The sequence below is a fragment of the Pungitius pungitius genome, chromosome 1 (genome assembly GCF_949316345.1).
Source record: "Pungitius pungitius chromosome 1, fPunPun2.1, whole genome shotgun sequence".
Lineage (NCBI taxonomy): Eukaryota > Metazoa > Chordata > Actinopteri > Perciformes > Gasterosteidae > Pungitius > Pungitius pungitius.
In genome coordinates, this window is record NC_084900.1 from 12,009,103 (window position 1) to 12,031,734 (window position 22,632).

A 22,632-nucleotide genomic window follows, 5' to 3' on the forward strand; every position below is an offset into this window, starting at 1 on the left:
TGTCGTTGTGAGAGCCAAACGAAAAATACTTTCAATATCTTCTTATGCTGCATCGACGCCAAAAGCAAAGCCGCTGTGTTTGGGTTCATGACATCATTGGTCGCCGCACACAGCTCTGTGATTTTCACCAACTTCTCCATGGACTTGGACCGGATGACCGCCGCATCCGGCGCTACTTCAGGCTCACCAGCAGCCAGTTTGATGACCTGTTGGCTCGGATAGGTCCCAGGATCTCTCGGTTAGACACCGACTAACTTACAGGCGTTCAATCTCAGTTGAGGAGCGCCTGTCTCTCCGTCTCCGGTGAGTGGCTGTTTCATAGGGTAAGTATACTCGCGCTTGGGTAGAAGGACGGTGGTAATGGCGAGCTGAGCATCTCAACTCTGATTGGCTTTGCAGGACAGCTTCGGGCGTTTTTTATGCCAAAGCTAAACTATTAGTTGGAATAGTTCAACTTTGGCGAAAGGGCAATAATTTGCTTTTGGTATGATCGCAGCGTTATATTTTAGGATTCAACAGTCAATGTTCAACTATTGGAAATATGGATATCTTATTAATATGTATTTACTTTTAATAAATGCAACCAAAAGAGTCAAAATAAACTGCAGTATTTGTAATAAAGGAACAGAGAGAAAAACACATAGATGTGATCGGTTTAGTGAATTCATTTTATTAACTAGTTACCTAGTATTTACCTGTAATCACAAAACCTTAACCAAGGGTTTCAGTTTCTGAACTTTAACAATGATTTACAGTAGTTTTCCCAATGCATGCGGAGATTGAAGCAGATATGCTAATGGTCCCTGGAGAGGTTGTCATCCATCAGAAAAGTCCAGTACCTGCATTTAGTTGTGGTAATGGTGTCAAGTGTTCTGCATAAACTTGCCAAATAAAAAGAGAATATTATTTTATGCTCACCATTCCGCCTTTGACCTTTTTTTGGACCATTTCAAACCTGGATAGAACCACATCGTTTGCATCTCTAAGTAATCAGCAGTAGACTCTCAGTTGTTTTAATCTACAACACGAGTGCACGGTTTAATAGCCGAAAAACATGCACGAAGAGACAAAATGTTATTTGGTGCAACAAATTGCCCCCTTTCTATGCAAATGAGTCATTTCAAAATCGGTCCAATTCACTCAGATCAACCCTAATACTATGCAGTTAAAGGGAAATGATTAACTCAAGCAATTATACTGACAGACTGGGAATTCTAAATAGGGTTTGAACCCCTTACCTGAGATTTTGAGGAATGCCTCTGCATTGTGGGTCGATCTGTTTTAAGAGGAACCGGTTGGGCAGCCAATATTGCTGCAGACCGTGCACTGAGGAAACAGGATAATAATATAATAATAAATAAATGCAGATTGTTCTCACCTGCAAAACGTAATGGGTGTATTTGTGCTGTAACATCATAAGTGGACTTTCTTTGAACAGGACCCTGAGACGGAGAAAATAATTTATGCTGCTATCAGCGGCCTCAATTCATTCTTTGTGAATTCAGCCAAGAGCCACGTGTGAAGCCAACTTGAAATTAGTCTGTTATCATAGAGAGGAAGGAGACGCAAAGACTTGTACAATGGAGATAACGGCACACACTTTCTAACTCTCGTTGCACGTTAAAAAGGACGGAAATGGTATAACGGCAAATGAAAGTTTGAAAGGGAATCCTTTCTCACCTGTGCTCTGAAGTGTGAAATCTCTGGCCAGATGCAACAGGCATCCGGACTCATTTACACTCCAGACACAAAGAAACTTTGGCCAAGAGTGCATGTGCAATCTGACTAATATTTATAATAATAATGATAGCAGCAGCAGAGCAGCAGGGCCAAAGCAGGAACCGGGTCCAGACAGAACCATGATTCATGGAAACCTGCGAGAAAAAGTCTATCATAGAAATATGACATTTACTCGTCGGCCGGATATAACTCTACCGCACGCATAAAATAAAATTAGACTGACTGAGGTGAATAGATTAGTAAAGAAGATAGAAAAGTGTGAAAACAGATTGTGAGAAGATAAATGTCAGTCAGTAATTACTAGCTGTGAAGCATAAAATAAAGTTGACCCGGCGATGTCAGAGGGATAGCCAGCTGGTGATGGAGATGGACCGTTAATTCCCCCGGTATCTCCTATGGCCAGTCCTCCCCCGGGTGTGTTTGTGTGTACAGCCTGATGTCACCATAGCTGTTTCGTCACAACAATGGCTTAAGCCTGGCAATGTAACAAGACACCTGGAACCAAGTGGTAATTTGTACTCAAACACAAAGAGAACCAGTAAAACCATAGGAACCATGGATTTAAAACCTATTTTATGCTTCTCTGTTTTCAGAGAAACTCAAGGTCACACAGACGCAAGAGCCCCTTGCGTGCCTTTTCACCACCTCTTGCGTGTGTCAACCATCAAAACGAAGGTGACATGTATGTCCGTGAAAAAATTGCGATGAAAAGCAGCAGTGGCGGTGCGCGGAGCAAAAAAAGTCTGATAAATAAATAAACAAAGACGTCACTCTCCACTCTTATCCCCTGATGTTAACACAATGCGGTTTATTTGACCCGTCCATGGCCAAAGCTCTGCAGCCAAACACCATTTTCAGTTTGCCTCATTTAGTAGCTCAACAAAGGCCAGGCGCGTGTGCGTGTGTGTGAGGGTCGGTGATGTGTGTTCAATTAGCACACAACACCTGCCTCCCTTACAGGGCAATTAGACTCCACATCACATCCACACACAGATCTCTGGGAGCCTGTAACTCGGCAGTGTCTCTTTGTGGGCCGCGTCACGAAGCTCTGTGTGGGTTCTTCTGAAGTGATGCCAGCATGGCACCGTCTATTTTCTCTCTGACTCAGGCCTTTTTCTTATTTCTGCATGCTTTTTTTTTCCTTCTTTCATTGCCCATTTACCTTCAGCATTCCTTGCCTTTCTATGTCACCATACCTCACAAATCAGCTGTTGTTGCAGACTTGCACAATTGAGAACAAAATAAAAATGAATGAAACAAACAAGATGTGTAGAAATCAATGGAGGAAAATAGGCTTTCTTTATCAAGATGTCCAAGATGTGTTTTACACCTGGCGTCCACGTGGGTGATCTGATCACGAGTGCCTCAGTGCACAACCGGGCATTAGAATGCGTTTCCAGTGACTGCTTTTGATTGGATCTCGCTTCCACAATGAGCCATACGTACATCCACATCTCTTTTTCCATGTAACATGTAATCTATAGGCAATGGGACACCATTTTTTTATTTAACACCCCCAATATCCTTCTGCCCCCCTAGTTCTAGTAGTACCACTACAACTGATGCTTGTACTACCATTACAAACACCACGATTACTAGTATGGAAACTGGTATTAATACGAAAATGACTTACTACTAATACTACGAGTAGTAGTACTAAAAATATCACTACCAGTAGTAGTGACACTGCAACTGCTATTACTACTGTTACTACTATAAAACACTACTGGTATTTATAATGCTATTAATACATTAACTACTACTAATGTTACCACAAATACTAATATGACTAATGGAATTAGTACTACAGGTGATAATACTAGTACTACTACTAACACTACTACAACTATATTAGGTATATTCATGGACAAATATGGCCATTTCCTCACCTCACACCGGCTGTTTAATAAATAAAAAATGAAGCTCCACTTTGGAATATGTTTTCACATACCAATCCATAGCATCAGGAAACACGTGAAGAGCGCTCTGCTTCGTATTTCAGTTACTCAGCTCCTGCATGGTTCCCATGGCTCCGTAAGTATAGACTGAGTATATACTTGAGGATCTTGTTTACAAGTGTCCTTTCCGTTTGGGGAGGAATGATAGTGATTTGACACACACACACACACACACACGTACCCGCATTCAAATAATTACCAAAATGGCTTTCAACTTACACTCAAAAGTCTTCTTTTGCCTTTTTTTTTTGTCAACTTTGAATCACTGTAATTTCAGAGCCAAACCACACAGTACTGGTTTTTCATGATGCTCTCAGGAGGAGGGGGTGGGGAAGGGGGAGAAGAAAAGGAGGCAAAAGAGGGAGAAAGCCGACCGGCGCTGACCTAAATGTGGCTCTCATTAAGATGGCCTGCACACAAGGGTAAGAGGCGTGAGAGCCAAGAAATGTCCTCTCACTTATTCCCCCCCTCTCTCGTTGAGCAAGTCTGCTCCTTTCTGCCTTCCCGTACTCTGTTCCCTGTATCCCTTCTGTTTCCTTCATGTCTTCCACCCCTACCGCCCCCGCACCCCCCCCCCCCCCCCCCAACCCCTGCTCCATTTTTCCCCTTTCTATTTTTTGGCCGGAGGGGCCTGGTATTTATGTTATGAAAAGTTACAACCGGGGGAGTTTTTTTGCAGCTGGCCAGGGAGAAAAACAAGGTTTCGGCGAAGAAGTGAAACATTGATAAATATGAATACCTCTTTGCAATATATCATGTACTTACTCTTTCTTCGGTTTGCTCTGCAGGATTGTGGTAGTAACTTTTTACCATTTCTACCTGCTTGCCGTGTAATGGGTTTAACTATTGACATGAAAAATAAAGTTGCCTGACCTACTTATTGTTTATGTGTTCAGCCTCAGTAACAAAAATACATCTAAACCAAACAGTGAAATAATGCTATGCTGTCCCTCGTCTCAAAGCTCGAATGATGTCGTGAAGACGCAAGGGGGAAAAAAAGGGGCCACAACAATAACAGGCTTGGCTTGAAGCCTCACAAGGTCCTGGCAGACGGAGAATCCCCGAACAGGTTATTAACATTAGAGAAGGATGCATGCCGTGTGGGTGGAGGAGCAGCTGAAGCACAGACACACGGTTGGCTTTTTGTCCGTCTGGTACCCGGTGTGATGGAAATAGATGGAGGATGGGCGTCTCGTGTCGCAGTCTGATGTATGGATGTGTATTAACCAAGAACAGATACCAACCTTAGTCAGAAATGTAATGTACCGAAGCTGCTGCGTCTGGAGATGATATCCTTAAATTAGTCTTTAGCCCCTCCCTCACTATGGATGCTCTTTGTCTCACAGCCAGGAATGAATAAATAAGCTTTTTTGTTCAGGCGGGGTCAGAGGCAGAAAAGAGCTCGGCGTCATGGAGCGATGAACAATTAAAGTTTATGAATGCATCCACACTCTAACTTCCAACTTTCAATATCCCTCAACATGTGGATTATTTTATAGAATTTATTTGTGCTCACAGCGTCTAAAACTCCAAAAGGGCGCTCTAATAATGAGGATGATAATCAAATCTGTATTGAAATTGGCAAGATGGGGGCTAGTTAAAGTTAGTGTAGCATTGAGTTGCTGATGTTTGAGTTATAATCAGTAAAAGTGAGTATTTAGGCAAGGTAAATGCTGACTTTATAATGATTTTGATTTTTTAAAATTACAATAAAAACATACATTTTAACTTATTTTTATTGCACAGTTACTGGGACCGGAGCAAAAGAGGAAATTATTGAAGTCATATTGAAACCCAATGCAACACGTATGTTAATTAGCTCCCATTCTGCTGATTTGTTGCCCATAATGGAGTATTATCAGGGTTATCCTGGTGCGATAGTGAGCTGTTTTGAGATGATGTCAAGCTGGAGCCCCTCCCTCACCTCCGTTGGTACTTTAGAAAATAAGTCACATTTTTGGACTTCTGTCACCGAATGGTCCAGAGGTGTCCCTTCTCATGACAACTCTTGTACACCCTGCTTAGGCGCTAATGAAACTGAATCTCAGCAGTGTCAGAGGAGGAAACGGCAAGTTTGCTGACATTTAATGCAAATCACCTCACTTGAAACCATTAACATTATGGCTCTTATGTGTTCTGGGAATTTGGGACCCTGTTTTGGCCATGGGGACAGTCATTGTCAAATGTGGCTTTTCAACGCACTTAGCAAAGTCAATTTAAGCACACATAAGCTTTACTAACCATTTTCTGCGCCACAGCAAATCAGATTATGTCACGAGGACAGGGCAGTCCAGTGTAGCGGACAACCACAACATGCAGGGATGCTATGGAGGAAGGGATTATGGGGAAATTAAATCTTAAAATTAAATTCTCCCAGCATTTTTAGAAAGAAAAGCTACTCTGTTTATTTGTTTTCAGCCTGCATTCTAGGAGAATCTAAGGCTGCATTCACACTGCACCATTAATGCTCATTGTGAGCTCATCCTCAGCTGGTCTAAACAGATCACATTCCTAATCAAACACACAAACAAACTCTGAGTTCACATGATGCATCAGGCGACTGAGATCTTCTTTGTATTATGTTCTTGGCGAGACGGTCACTTCTAATGAGCCATATCACAGAGAATGCATGCAGGATCAGATCTGGATTCACTGCATGGATTTCACCGGAGGTCACGCTATCGAATTCTGACATTTCTTGGACCGCAACAAGGGCCCGAGTCCGTGCACAACACCACACGTCGCACTGCGAGAGGGAACCAGCTACTGCGGAACTGCCGGGCGAGGAGTGGGGGAAAAACAATTCCACACTTTCTTGGAGGGGTGGGGGGGGGGTGATGCTTGGAGTGTGGGCAGTAGTCTGTCCGCTGGTGAGAGGGCCACAGGCGCGCATATAAGGGGGGGGGGGGGGGGGACGTATTTGAAATCCCTGAAACAATGTCTTATCAGCCCCAGGTGTTCTTACAGTATTCTGTGTATTAGCAAATTGTGAAAACTGAGGCCTACAGCTATGGATAGACAAGACAGACATTGTGTGTGTGTGTGTGTGTCCATTCTATGTCAGACCCCGCACATCCCCCCCCGGCATTACATAGACCAGTGGGTGTCAAGAGGGTGTAATTGCTGGCCAGGGCTTGTTGGCTCATCAAGTACAATTAGTGAGCTGAAGGTGTGGGCCGTCCAGTTGGACTTGGTCCAAAGTGACTGGGACGGAGGTGGAGATGTACTTCCTCATGGCCCAAAGAGCAATCTTGACATGCTGTTGCCCGGAATTGAGCCTGTCTGTCAACGATAACAGGCTCAGCTGACTCCGTAACCAATCAGAGCTCATCACCTCTCGCTAGATCACTCTCCTCTTGGAATCCCTCTCCACAGCCACTCCTGCCAGTCTTTTAGAGATGAAAGTGGAAAGGCTCACCTGTGAACCCGAGCTGTAGGGAGAGCAGGTGGAAGGATTGAAAAGTTGTCCCCTCTCCACTTCATTGATACTATTTCTCACACATTTTTCTCACAGTATCCTTTCATCTCTTTCGTTTTCAGTGCTGGTGGAATGGGTGTGTCTTATGGAATCTGTTTGACCCTTAAGGGAAGGAGCTTTAAAGCTATCCGGCTGGACATGTTTGAATGATAACTCACGGCTGCATTGTACTATACATTTTCTCAAGGAACAGTGTGTTGTTCCTTTTTCTAGTGCACACTCTCTGTCCCCTGGTGGGAGTGTTCTCACCTGTGTGTGTGTGTGTGTGTGTGTGATAAGTGATATATTATCTGTAGCATTCAGTCTGCCTTAGTGTTTCCTAAAGACCTCACAGGCCGTTGAGCATGTGTGAGTGGTTTCCTCAGCTTCTTATCAAGATTCCCATGATGCCACTGCACAGCAAGCTATTCCTAACTGTCCTGTTATTAATCTTTTTGCAATATGCTCTGCTTGAAAAAAACGTTTGTCTTTTGGACTTCTGGTGCCACATTGTTGAAGAAGCTGCTCTTCTCCTCATCAGTTTTCTAAAGGGCAAATAGTGTTAATGCGCCTGTCCTTCCACTGGCCGATGTAAAATGCAGTGTGTGTGTGTGTGTGTCTATTTGGCTTGTCTAATAAAAGAACAGTGTGTAGATCTGTTTAATAGGAAAGGCAACCTTACATGACTATAAGGGTGGCACCTAATATAATGGTATGGGAAACACTAATTACTATTACTAATAACACTAATGGTTAATTGCTTCCTTCAACCTGGATTTAACAGCGATTAGAGTCTAGCTGGCCAACATAGTGGAGCATTTAGCAGCGGATTATTGTTCTCAGGAGTTGGTGGAGACCAAAACGAGACCGACATGAGAGTGCAGCAGGTTCCCCAGGTTGTCCTAGACATGACTTCCAATGATTCTGAATGTTACTGTGTGTTTGCTGGATGTGTAAATCGGCAGGTCTTTACTTTGATCATTTTCAAACAAATCCATACAAACTAATCTATTCTATGAAAATATTTTTGGAGTGATGCATTTTAATTGACCCGTGACTGAATGTCCTGTTTCCTCGTGCAGGTTGGAAGCACCGTGATGGCTAGATAATAACGATAATGAATTTCCATTCATTATCGTTATGGTGAGTTAACGCTATAAACACAATGATCTGGATTTGGAAAGTAGATTCGAGTTCTAAGTTTAAATATAATCTTTTTCGATGGATTTTCGATAAGACCCTTGAACAATTACATTTTTTTTGGAAAAGAAACAGCTTTTAATAAATCATTAAAACTGCAATGCCCCTCAATGTGTCATCAAAGCAAATAATAAATAATAAAGAGAAATACCATAATTTAGTGAATGGAGCTTTCAAGGGGTTGAAGCTCAGAATCTTAGAGGACTGATGTCCACTAAACGGAGAGCGTGTTTATTTCCCGAGGGTTTGGTAGCAGCTGGTAGTGCAATTCTCTATGAACAGCACAAGTTATTGGTCAGTAAATATGTTCAAGGCAAAAGTGGTGTGTTAGGATAAAGCAGAAAGGCCAAAAGGGAAAGCAGAGATATTTTCATATTAGCCTGAAATGTGGGATGTTCTGTCAATTTCTCCCACTTAGTTCCCCTAACAGGCTGTTTATTTCTGAATGGCTTTGGAGGAGCAGCGTTTATGGGGCCTGGCTCCAGGTGAATACCAAACAGGTAAACTCAGGGAGATGAAAAATAAGTTGCAAACAAGGGCCCTCCAGCAGTCATATCAACATTCATACAGCACCTTCATGTCCGTTTCCAAAAACATTTTATATTCCTGAAAAATTATGCAAGATGCCAAGAGCCGTGAGTGGGGCGCGACCAACGCCTGCTGATAGATGAACCTTGCATCCTAACTTATTTCATGATGCTTAGGTATGCAGATGGAAATATGTTTTTACACTTTGCAAAACATTTCCCGATCTCTATGTGACCTGGAAGTGCCGGAAGTACAGTATGATAAGTTGCATGAGGTATTTTGGCCTTCGAGGGCTTCTTTGAAGGCAGCATTGTTTTCTCCGAACCATTATTGGTGTAAAAAGGAGAATCAATTTCCCTTAAAGAAGCTGTGAAGCATCCCGTTGAAATATTACGTGCTCAGCCACATACAGAGTGGAATATCCTAGAGGGGAGGCAAGAAAAGGTTGCCTTCATTTGATCAGATTAGATTAAATTCATATAAAAATGGTTTGGTATTAAATTATAACTTGGACTCGTAGTTATTGTGATGTACTGACTTTACAATGGCACTGCAAATCACTATGAGGTCACACAACAACAGTATAATGACCCCTTCTCTTGTAAATAATGTTCAATAATATGCTGAAGATGAAGACTATAGATCAGACTTCGTCCTGGTAAGTCAGGGACTCTTAATGCCTTGACCTCTCCATTTTCCTTCATGGTTGTTGCTGAGGACTTCTAGAGCCTGAGATATTCCAACCCAGTTATGATGAGCAGTGAAATTTGATGGAATCCCCACTTTTATGTATTTTAAATCTTCAGCCGTGGTGGTGGTGGGGTTGTTTGTTAGGACCCATTGGCTCATTTTTTATTCAACACTTCAAAAGTTGTAGAGGGTTAACTGCCTTAGTCACTGCACCAGAGGTTGGTCATCACTAGAATGGAGTTACAGGGAAGTGCAATTGCAGTTGCGATATAGAAATAATGATTTGCATATTATGCTATCTTCTCATTACAGGTAAATGAGAAACTCGTATCACACCAATACCCTTGGATTTATTTGGTATCATGTGTTGCATTATTGGTTAACTACATTTCAGTCACAAACTTGTGAGGGAATTTCCTCTTCTAGTAATGCATTCCAGCCTTCGTTCCATCATAGCTTTGGGAGGACTTAATCAGTGATAAATGTTCTTTCAGAGACGCGTCCCTGAACTCTTCTTTCCTTCATCACTGATTGCGGCTTCACTTTCCCCTGCGTCCTCTGCATTGATGTCATGTACGTGACAGAAAGCGCGAAGGCCTGTGCTGCCCCTCCGTTTTTTCAAAGCTTACGGCAAAATAGTGTTGATTACAAATTTTAATGATGCATTCGTGTGTGAGAAGAAAAAGCCTAGTAGTTGTTGGCGTTGCAATCAGAGAGAAAACCTCCCAGAAATGCGGCATCGCCCATGCCTTGGAAAGAAAGGTGTGCCGCGTGCTTCAAAACAAATATCCAGCTGTGCCATCACACACATCCTCCATTCCTAATCAGATAGATTTGGTAGCAATTAAGCAGGCCATTAGTTTTTTTTTTTTTTTAAGTTGTTTGTAGCTTGGGGAAATCTTGAATGTGAATTCATAGAGTGGGTGTGGGGGGGGCTGTGATGCGTGTGATTAGCCTGGAGGCATGTCTGTCACAGCGGGAGGTGGCCTCCGAGCCAAACATCAACATGCTCACAAACCGGCTGGAGTCAAAGCAGCCACTGCTGCTGACTCACATCTCATGTGCCATCGTTCAACTCTTCCTTTTTGTCTTAGAAAATGAAGTGAGGCAATTTTAAACACGGTACCACTGGCAAATCATGTATTATTGTAAATAAGAGCTAGTAGATACACAGAACAACACACAATAGGAGAGATTTGATGTTTCTAATTGCTCAGATCTCAGTAAATAAACTGGTAAATTCAGAAAAATAAAATGACATTTGCGCAATGAAGCCTTTAAAAGCAGGAAAACACATAATAAAGCATCCAAAACCTAAGATGATACTAGTCTCATGTTAAGATGAACTCAAGATGAAATGAAGCTAAGAAGTAGTCATTTTGTCATAGACTTCTAAATAATAATAACTTCTTTTTGAAGAACCATGAGCAGCACATCTCAAAAGCCTACAGCTTTACATTCAAATTTACAATTCAATTTCACATTTGCAATGACTTAGTTTGTTGTGTGTGTTCATCGCACCTTTTCATTCAGATATCACTGTGATCAACTCACCAAGCCTTCGAGTTGTTCCAAACCAACGACGGACTCTGCCAGCTTTTATTCATCCAGGTTTTGAGCCTTCGGTTATCATTACACGAGAATGCAAAGATTCCAAAAAGCTTGTAATAGGTATTCTGTTCTACTCAGACTTTGATGCTCCCGTTGCGTTTTTTTGGCACCACGGATAATTGGAAACTGTCGACACCCCACTTTGGCTCAGTGGGCGATTTGAAGGGAACAGTAATAAGTACCTCGCTGAATGTGCCCGTACCTCCCCCCCCCCTCCCACCCCCTCCCTTCTCTTAAAACAAGACTTGTTTAATTTGAGGAGCTTTGACGGGCATTTTGACGTAGATTAATTATAGAAGCTTTGTGTCATTTAACAAGTCCCGGACGAACACGCACACACATTCACACACATTCACGAGAGTACGAGAGGTTATTCGGGGCACAGTTTCTGCATCAACTCGATTCCCAGCCACCCCCCAGCGGCCGTACATGCCTCAGCTCTGATACCTCTCGGGCGTCGCTCTGTCCTCCCCCGCCCCCGAGGCCTCTCGGGTCTCAGACATAATTGCCTCCTCCTGTAAAGCTCCATCCGCTCACACCTTTCCTGGCCCCTCTCCACGGTGCCTGACTGATGGGTAGAAATTGCATCGGAGACGACTGTAGCTCCTTCAACAATTTCATGGCCTGGTTTCTCTGGTATAAGTCAAAAAAAAGGGAAGGAAGTGCTGAACAGTTTGCAGTCAGTCATCACTGAACCTGGAAAACTGCATCCAGGACCTTCCAACTTTTTTTTTTTTTTTTTTAACTCTGAACTCTCATCATTCGCAGGCAATTTGCTTTCTCAATAGAAATGCAGGTATTTATAGAACCTTTTCCCTCTATACTTAGTAAGCGATGGCGCTTACCTGAGTTACATACATCGTGCTTTGACTACATGTAAGAATATGTTTCAGGCTATGGGGCACCACTGAATATTATTTTCCGATCTTGGATTGTTTTGATAAAAAAATGCATAAACAATGCAGTTAAAATTGAAGGTGTCGTAAGATGAAACTTAAATGAAATATTTTTTATTGTGTGAAATGCGCAAGTTGTTTGGGGTAAACGGCCCCATTAACGTGTAGAAACACTATCAAAGATCAAACATATTTTTAAACAAAAAACAAATTCTCAGAGGCTATTTAAGGGCTGCTATTGTGCAGAATGGTTTCTTTATGTGGTTCTTTTGTCAATAAATGTGCACGCATTGAACGTCCCATAACAACTGTTAGCTAGTATCTTGTAATGCATGAGATGAGCTGTAACGGAGCACAGTTTCATCACTGTGGCGACGCACGGTCACATCAAAGATCCGAGAAGCGCATACATCATCAGCTCTTTGTATGTTTAGAGTTCACCCGGTATGATAATCGCTGTCTCTCTAGAGGAAAGGGAGGATTGTGAGGGCCCTCTTATCATATTCTTACAATGTAGATGAGAGACACTTTGATCCATCTAATAAGGCCTCCTCTGGCCCAGACTTGGAGCTCCATTTGATGCACAGATGCCTCCCTCTTCACGACTTTCCACAGCCCCAAGCCCATAAGCATCAGTGGCATAGATTCAACACTGTTCCCTTCTTGGGCGTTCTCTTCAGCCTCCCCCCAACCTCCTGCTCTTGTTTCTCACTATTGATTTGTCTTGTGCCGTCTCGTCTTCTGTTTCTCTTTTGGTGTCGTCGAGTGTCTCTCCAACTGTCTCTTTTCATCAAGTGAGCCCCTTGAACCGGACTTTTCCAATTTCTTATCCAGTGACTTCTCAAACTCTCCATCCTTCTTACTCGCCCCAGCCCTTTTTTTCATCTCCACCTCATCCTCTAGAGGATGCAGTATGCTAACTTAATCTAAATTGACGGACGGTGAAACACGATCAAACAAGCTACTGCATGCGGTTTAGATGTGCGTGCGCTTGATGCTGCTTTATGTTGCACGTTAATTTGCTCTTTAAGCCAGTGGGGGGTGCAGGATGAAGATTAAAGCCTTCTAACCATAACCCTCGATAAATCAGGAGTAGCAGCCCAAATCGCTCAGAGCAGAAACACCAGTGACTGCAGTGAAAGATCACCAAATGTGGCTGAGGGAATGTAAGGCCGTGGAAGCCGTTTGATCAGTAAATGTGTTGATACGCCCCCAAACAAAGTCAGTAAGCAGAGCTTCTAAACCAATCATTCTGACGAATGGACCCGGAGATGTTCGGCATGAGATATGAATGAAGGCAGTGAAATGGAAAGGGAAAGGGAAGATACTTTTCCTCAAGTCAAAGAAACATTGGATAGTCTGAGCTCAAAAATCCTGCAGACCTGGAAAATCGGATGAAGGGTTATGTTTCCACGCCTCTTCTTTTCCCGCCAAGTTAACGTTTCTCACCGGGAACTCAAGGCCTCGGTATGCTTTAAACCAAGGAGGTCTTATGATGGTCGTCAGACCACGGCTAAGAAGAAAGTGTTGGCCAAGCGATGTCTGGGGACATGCTGGAGCCAGCTGGCCTTTGCAGGAGGCTGTTGGACGATGTTCTGATTGAAGCATGGCCCAAGTCCCCGTAAGTTTATAAATACATGTATATATATTTTGCCCTTTTTTGGACGGAGTAGGCTACCTTGTTTTATAGTTTTCTACCATGGCCCTCAGAACCTCTCCTGGCTCCAGGGGTTTCTTTGTATGACGTGTTGTCAAAAGGGTTTATAGTGCCATCATTCACACGGGGGAAAGATAAACTGATAGTTTAGATATGGGGGAAACCGTACACACCTTAGGACTGTCTCCCATCGGTGAATTGCGGTTACATTCATGCCTTGGCACACCTTCATTGGATGCTGCAATGGTCTCAGATGCTGTAAGAGGATCCAGCAAGCACTTTGTGTGAAGCATAGCGGGGGTTCAGGACCTCTCCATGTCCACTTGCTGCCTTCTCAACTGGTCACACCTCCCCCCATGCTTCTTACTTCATGCAAACAGTCATACTCTTGCTACTTGCTGTAACCAGTACGCTCCCTCTTCACTTGTCCCCCCCTGTCTCACTACCCACTCTCCACCCCCTATGCGTCCACCGTGGCCTCTTTCAGCTGGAGTTGGAAGGTTCACAACGGAACAGCTGAAAGGGAAGCAGGAGAAGTGGGCTTGAGTCTGCACAGAATGTGTCATGTTGGTACGACACGTTTAATGATGTGGGAAAGAATGGACTTGATTTACAATGGGTTGTGTAGTTTGATTTAGTCTATGAGTAAGATAGGTAAGTGAATACAGATAAGACCTGGATTGTCTCTCTTAACCCCGCTTGGTTGTTTTGTAATATACAAAATGGCTTCTCCACACCCAGGCTTTCCTTGCATGATATTTAGTTTTGATGTTTAGTCATTGAAACTCTTACTTCCTTTCACAACACGGAAACTCAGGATCTCATTTCTGAAAGTGTGTGAAGAGGAAGCTCTAAATCCTTGTACAACAGCTCCTCATAACGACAGTGTTTGTATTAACTGTTCGTGGGCACAGAATAACTGTTCTACTTAAGTCTCTGCACGTGCAATCGTTTGACTAAACAAAGGTGAATCTGCTCTAGATATCTCTATTTTTATCCCTGCCATGGTGTAGCAGCACAATATCCAGGTTTAACAACCACAATATGAATAATGTTAAGGAAGAACTGTGGTTAAGGCTTAGAAGTTAAAAAATACTCCACATGCAAAAGGAGCTTTCGCTATTCACCGGGTTACCTTGAATACCAGAAGAAACTAGCATGCCTCGCCAGAATAGAGAAAGTAGGTCCTTGACAAATAGAACCCAGCAGGATTCAAGTTTTATTAACAGCAAATCTAAAATAATATGCTGTGAATATTTTTTTGGTAAACCCAGACCCCATTTACTTTGTGGTATCTATATACACGGTATCTATATATCGTGGAGAGGAATCTTTGTGGGACAAGGTAACAAGTGTCGAGAAAGTGACAAACAAGTGGAGGAAAAGTATTTTTTGTGTTGAATATAAATAAGCCAGTTGTAGGTTGTTTTCATCCATACCTACAACACAGCAATGGTTGCTGCATTCACACCTGGCAGAGATCTGGACTTCCTCCGGTCCGTAGTATTTAAAACGTGATGATATCAAGGTGGTTTTCCTGCCTAACGTTCTGCTCTGCTGCACACACTGAATGAGCAATCAGCTTGCACAATGATCTGTAACTAAAAGGCTATTATCATTATAGATTGATCTGCTAATTACTCTCACAATAAGTAAGCCGGTATATAAAAAGTCACATAATAGTTCAAACGAGCAACCAAAGCACAGTTAATGCATTTAAATGTCTTCTTTTATCTTACTTGCAGTCCAAAATTCAAAGATTTGAATCAAATAATCAACATTGTTTCATAAACAACTTAAAATGGATTTACTTATTTCTACTATACAACTGGCTACCCCCCCCCCCCCTCCTCTAGACATAGAGGGGCTGCAGGGCTTCATAAAATGTAAGAAATCTGTACTTCGTCAAATCATTTTTTCATTGATGTACCCCCGTGGGAAAATAGTTCAGTCCACAGCTGCGGAGTGAAGATTTGGATCAATGATATTTAAACACTATATTCATCAGTCATTCCTCTCTGCATCTTATTCCTGACTAAAAGAACTGAGTAAAAGTTTCCAAAGAGGGAGCTCACTGAGTGAAACTGTCCTTTTCTCTGCAGAGAAACAGTTTGTATTAAATGGATGTAGCAATACTCTTAGTAATCCCGTTGATCGTGTCATGGTCAAATACAGGATAGACTTGTGTAGTCTACCTGAGATGTGCAGTTCACACCTTCCACATTGAAATCAGTTCATGTGTTGGGAACAGGTAGCACATCATTTTTGCATCTGGGCCCTGGAGGTAGTTTCCACCATCTGTTTCCACTTTGCTGTTTTTATTTCAGCTTTTTGCATTTCATATTTCCACAAAATAGAGAAGACAAATTTGAGTTAACGATTAATTAAAAAAAACAAATTTCAGACAGGTTGTTTGTGGTTTCTGTCGTAGGGCCTGAATTGTAAAGCTACATCCTTTGGAGTACAATGAACACCACAGCCACTAAGGAGACTTAATAATGCCGCAGTACTACACACGATTCAAGGGATGAGCGGTTAAGATAAACAGGTTTTGGACTTCATGGGCCTTAGAAAATCTATTGGATTTTTTGGGGTATATGAGTTGGAATTGTATATTTTCGACAAACAAAAATACTGGGTTTGCAATTGATCAAAAAGTATAACTGGCGACTTTGTGCCGTGTTGCCTGCTGGCTAAACACTCTTTTCTAGGATTCTTTTAAATGCACTGAAAGCCGTGTTTTTGGTGAGTTGAGTCTACTCCTGTGATCTGATCCAATGTCTCTTCTCAACCCCACAGGAGGAGAACCCAGTCGGAGGGGAAATCGTGCTCTCATCCGATGACCTCCAGCTGGTGCTCCAAGTGGAACGTAATCAGTGAGTATTGCTCCTCTCGTACCCCCCTGTAGAAGAATTCCCTGGGAGACAGAGAATGTAGTGAGTGAGAAATCAAGAAGCTCCGCCTCTTCTCTCTCAGCTCTGTCGCGCAGATGACGAAATGTTCGCCCGTCTTAAAGGTTGAATAGATTGTTGCATTGGTGATAAAAGCAGACAGATGTAATAACCATGAAGCCATGAGGTTTGACCTCTTATTTGAAAGAGAACGTGTAGAGAACACAGGTTTATGGGGTCATATTGGTCAGAGCAGACAGCTCGTTCCTAAAGTTTAGTTTTCAATTGACGGCATAGAGCTTTTCATATTTGCCCCAAGAGAGACAAGACACCACGGACTCTTGGCTTCTTTGTAACCGGAGCAGGTCACGTGTGAGTGACACACATGGAGGCTCGGAGAGGAGCCGATCAGAACACTTGGGGAGCTCCACGGAGGGAACCAGCCAACATGGTCCAGGGCCAGCAGAGGTTACGATGTCCCTGTGATAACATTGAGCCGGAGACGTGCTTAGACTGCCGAGTGGAAGGGCTTAGCGTGCTCAGTGTCCAGAGGCGCAGAGAACGTGTCCGAACAGCTCCCCTGTGTTCATCAGAGCGGAGAAATGTAAATGTGTAGTGTGGTGTTTTGCACAACAACTTAAGAGAGATGTAACATTAAAGATGAACACGTTTAAAATTTTTGTTTGAAAATGACTGTTGTCCGAGGGGTCAACAAAACCTACAAATGCCTTTGTGTCTCTAAAGATAGATTTGAAATTTCATTCTAAAAAACGGGAATATATTGTAACCAAACAGAATATTATACAGATTGTGTTATACACGAATTGCACCAGGATACAGATGGACAAAGAGTCACTAGATCAAATCACTTTATTTTATAACATTTTAGAATAAATTATCTGTAGCTGAGATTTTACATCTGAACAGCAGATAATGATGTGAGGGTCTGATTAAGTAGTTTTGGGGAAATTTGCTTGCTACCAAACTGATACTACAATCAGAAACACTTCTGATACAGCTTAATAGCTGGATCTGGTATAATCTGTTTTTATTTCCCATTATCATATTTATCAGGTTATTTACACCACGCAGGAACAACACATGTACATGCAGTTTTTCCCTTTTTTCTAAACAAACATTGATTTTAACTAGCGATTGAGACCATAAACTCGTGTTCACTCAGGGAATAAATCATTTCTCAGTTTTCATAGATTTGTATACAATTAGCTGATTCAACACTGGTGGACAGTTGAGACGATGCAGCCTCCTGTTCTCAGCAGAACTGTTTGTTGCCTCAATGAGTCAAATTGGATTTCAGTTTCAGATTAATGACTTAGAGGGAGATGAGACAAATGGATGGACAGACACAGACAGTTCAGTAAGGCAGACAGAAAATACGAGACAGACTGAGACAATGGTGGCATACATGGAACCGACTGGCAGTGATGAATGAAGTGGTGACGATACACTGAGTCTAGAACCAGCCAGTTGGCTCCGTCTGGGTTTATTCTAAACCAGCACTCCCAGTGACGTTTGGTCTGCACAAGAGAATGTAGGTCAGAAGAAGACACAATGTGATGGAGTTTATTTATTTTGTGTGCTGGGCCTCCTCCAGAACGCCACCAGTTGAGTACTTTAAACGTGGAGCTGAAAAGCTTAGGGAGAAAAGGGAAAAAGATGTTTGGAGGAAGGTGCATTAAAACATTTAAAATCCCTAATTTATTTGGGAAATCACTGAGTGGTGACAGTGTTATGGTCGCAAGTTGTGGCATCAACCAATGTTAGCTTGCTTTTAACAGATGAGCTAGCCTAGCTTACATTAGAGATGAATGTAATTAAGACCGTTATGATCTAATTAAATAAGCAAGCTGGCGCCGTTGTCATCACACCCCATTGTTTGTTCTGTTCTGTTCATTTATACAATATAGTTGTAATTCTACCCTCTGGTTCCAGTGTCTTTATTGTGTGGTCTTTCTTCGCTGACATTCATTCCTTGAGGCTGTGTAGTTCGACGTATAACCATCTGATACTAGCCTAGTTAAACATATTCATCTAGATAACTACATGCCTTGGAGTGTTACAATAACCAGTATAATTTTATTCCACCCTGGCAAACTTTTTTCCCCCACTCCGCCCTGCCGTGAAGTCCATGTTTGTGCCGGATTTCCAATCTTTGGTTTAATCAACTCTTAACGTCTTAAAATAAATGTCATTGCCAGTCTTTGTTATCTTCATTTTGTCCCCGGCAGTTGGCTGATGTGATCATGCTGCAGCAGTCATGGGCCCGCCCCGAAATGCTGTCATTGGTTTGAGAGGCCAATCAACATCTCCCCTTTGCTGTGGTTTGTCTGTGTGTGCATTCAGAGAGCGACGGACTTTCAAAATAATAACAAAATAACCCTGCGTTTTAACGCATGTTTAAATAATTGTTAATTAATCAATGCGACATTTTAATGCATGTAACATGTCAACATGCCCACCCCCAATATATATATATCAGAGCCTTACTATATATCAGGTCAGATGGTGTTCCAATGAACTCAGTGGCTGCTACCGTGATGCCACACAGTTCACCCAGCCAGACTGAAGATGCTGCATTAAGAGTCAAGAGGAAGTCTGTTGGTCTGACTAACCTTCAGCCTTCAGCATAATCTCCTGTCCCTCCCCTTCGCTTGTCCTTTCTGTATGAATCATATCTGAAGAGCGCTGGACCAAACTGTGGGACTGCTTCACTTCAAGAGCTTCAAACTGATACAAGGGTGTGGAGTGGATGGAATGACAATAGTGTGAGCACAGTGTGTGTGTGTGTGTGTGTGTGTGTGTGTGTGTGTGTGTGTGTGTGTGTGTGTGTGTGTGTGTGTGTGTGTGTGTGTGTGTGTGTGTTGTGGAATGCCAGCTGACTTCAAGCCGCCTGTACTGGTGGACCCCCCCAGAGCAGACATATGACAGAAGATGTGCTGGTATGTGTGTCGTCTGGCTGTCGATTCCAGTGATAACACACTGAAACGTTATGCATGAGAAGCATTCAGTCAGAGCATGTGATGAGACTCTGAATGATCACAAACTGTTCAAGTTCATTGTTGGTCAAGTCTCACGGCGTTTATCGGTGAATCTGTGCTTAGTAAATAAACATGTGGTTGAATTTGGGATGGAACAACCGCCTTTCATTGGCCGGTGAGAGCTGATTCATCTAAAGCAGTGCAGGGGAGAAAGCAGGTTTCTTATTCAGTCGAACATCATTTCATCATAATAACAACTCTATTTCTTAAACACACTACGTTCATTGTAGCAAAACAAATCATCTGTTTAGAAATTGCAGCGACTCAACATTCCTCTTATTGAATAAAGAAAGGACCCTTCACAAAGTTCCCCTTTAGAGGGAACGTGGCTTTGTGAGTGCTCTGCTGGCTACAGCTGTCATCGATCTCCTCTCTCCCACAAGTTTTTTTTTGTTTGAACTTGGTTTCAGCTCCGCAGTGTCTCCATTTAATGACTGAATCATTAATGATTCAAATCAATAATGAGCTTTGTTCAGGTGATATGCTGGTTTGGGACGTCAGTTTAGACGATGACTGACAGCTCTGCCTGCTCTCTTTGCGTTGAAAATTCCAAATTCAGCGTTAAATCAGGATGAGGGAGAGGAGGAAGGGAGGGATTGACATGGGAGTTAGTACCAGGAAACAAACTGTCCTTCGAAGGCCGTATAGAGTGTGGGAAAGACGGGGATTCCGTGGAGGGCTTAAAGGCGCACAGGAAACCGAATTAACCTCTGGTGAAAGTTCTGGGGGTCAAGGAGGAGAGGGAGATATACGAACAGAGTGAGACAGAGAGCAGGTGGCGGTGTGGGCCTTCGGCTGCCGATAACGTGTACCCCCTGCAGACGCCATAGTGTTTCATGTCTGGCATGTGCCGAGGAAGTCTGGTGGAGCAGCTGTGCAGAACCATCATATTCTATATTTACTTCACGTTTCCGCATGGCTGCGTATCTGCAGAAACTCACTCTCCCTGGTCTGTCATGTACGTTCGGCTCCGCCCCGTTGACCATTGGTTAGTTCTCCCTAAAGACAGCGTACCCTCATCTGTCAAGGGGTGACCTTGTGCATCTCGAGTGTATGAGACTGATCAAGAGGTAAAAATCAGGCCTGCTGGGTTTTGTTGCCATCTCTCATTTCACTTCACGCTTGCCCTCCAGGATGACTGATGGATGATACAAATCACACTTCAAACATGCTTTCCCCATCTTCAGACAGCAATGTCATGAACCACTATACAACTATACAAACTCAAAAAGTGCTTGAAAACCTTCAAAAGTCCAGAAGTATTTCTTTTATCTTCATTGAAAGCCTTAATTTTCAGCATTATTAAATGAAATCCTTTTCAGAGTGTTTTCTTGTATTTGTTCTTTTCCCTCGGGGGATGCTTAACAACACGCGTTTTAGGTGTCAAGAAAATTAACAAAGATTTTTTTCTGAGTCTAGAAAAGCTGAGCAAGTAATTTCATGTCTCTTTTGTTTAAAATGTCTCTTGTAACAATGTGTCTGCATGGCATTTCTTAGATCCAATTTCTCTACGAGCCTGTCTTGTTCCATTTTAAAAAACATGCAAAGAGTTTAGCTGCAAGCCAGTTGGCCTGCTTTTGAACTTCCAAAATGGATTGGCCTCTCCCGTGTTAAAGGGAGAATTCAACACCTTCGATATGGGTGTGGAGTCAGTGCTGATGGTAAATTTAGTGGACTGAGGCAATAGATGTCGCGGTTTGGTTCTGCTTCCTGTTTTATTTTGTAGTTTCATGTCTCTTGTGTCCCTGGGTTAGCTTCACTTCCTGCCTTGTCCTGTGATTGCCTGATTGTTTCCACCTGTGTCCAATAACCTGCACCTCTCTATTGTATTTAAGCCCTGTGTGCCTGTTGTCCCCCGTAGCGTCATTGTCTATGTCTAGGATCATTGGTGAAGGTCAGTTCTTGACTATTAAAGTCTTTATTTTCTTGAGAGCCTTCTGTCTGAGTCCTCCCTTCAACCTGCACCAGCAGCCGTACCTGACAATCCAGCGGTTCATTTCTGGTGTGAACACCATATTATTTCCACACACAGCGTTGGAAAGCACAACAGCATCACTGGATGAATTTACAGCTCAATTTCTGTAACCAATGTAGCACAAATACGGAATAAAACAACCATGTTCCAAGTATTACTTTATTAACAAGGCTGCAAAATAAATGAAGTAATGCTAACGGTTGCTTACATGATCTACTTGCGTTTCTCGGACGTGATCGTTATTTCTTCTGAACGGCCGAATAATACGTCAAGATTTTCCTCATCCACATCTTTCTGCTGTTTGATGCTAATAGTATAATAGTTCATCTCTGACAGCAGAATTCACTACAACCGAAACAATGAGCTAATAGGGTTGGCGATAATTCTCAAATTTAACATTTGTCAAGTTGATCCATTGTTGATGTAGGAATATGAATGAGTGCAGCTATAATGGATTCAATACAAACCAAAGCACTGATGAGTACACGTCAAGCTGTCCTCTCAGCCTTTGTTGTCTCGTAGCAGACATGTGTTCCACTGATTGAGTTAGCTTGTCTCGGGCAGTGTGTAATGGCGGCCCCTCATCAGGCCCCAGATGCTAGCTCTATTTTTCCAGATGTCTCTAAGAGGACTGGGGAGGGCTGCATAATCACATTTATTGCAGCACTTATATTGATTTTTTGGGGGGTTGTTCCAGAAGTCATTAGCTTAGCTGAGCTTGTTCGCAGGCCTAAGAACACTGTAATTACAATTAAGTCATGTTCATTGGTGCCACAGTCCACAGCAAAGAAGTGTTATGATGTAGCTACCTGAAACCTGGATGCTGGAGCTCCTTTGTTGCCCCTGTTCCCAGCTGCACTCAGCGCTTCCTGAACATGTGATGAATGTCTTCTCTCAGTCTCTGATCCTCAGCGTAAGAGGTCACACATTCTCAAATGTTCAATTAGCGCCCCTTCACTATTCCTCTCAC

General features: G+C 42.7%; 1 protein-coding gene across 1 annotated transcript in view; it reads left to right on the forward strand.

The window, feature by feature from the left end:
• adam19a (ADAM metallopeptidase domain 19a) overlaps positions 1–22,632 on the forward strand; it is a 95,416-nt gene that overhangs the window by 30,105 nt on the left and 42,679 nt on the right. The window contains exon 3 of the mRNA XM_037479660.2: positions 16,537–16,613. Within this exon, the coding sequence (XP_037335557.2) occupies positions 16,537–16,613 (77 nt within the window). The remainder of the gene's footprint in view (positions 1–16,536; positions 16,614–22,632) is intronic.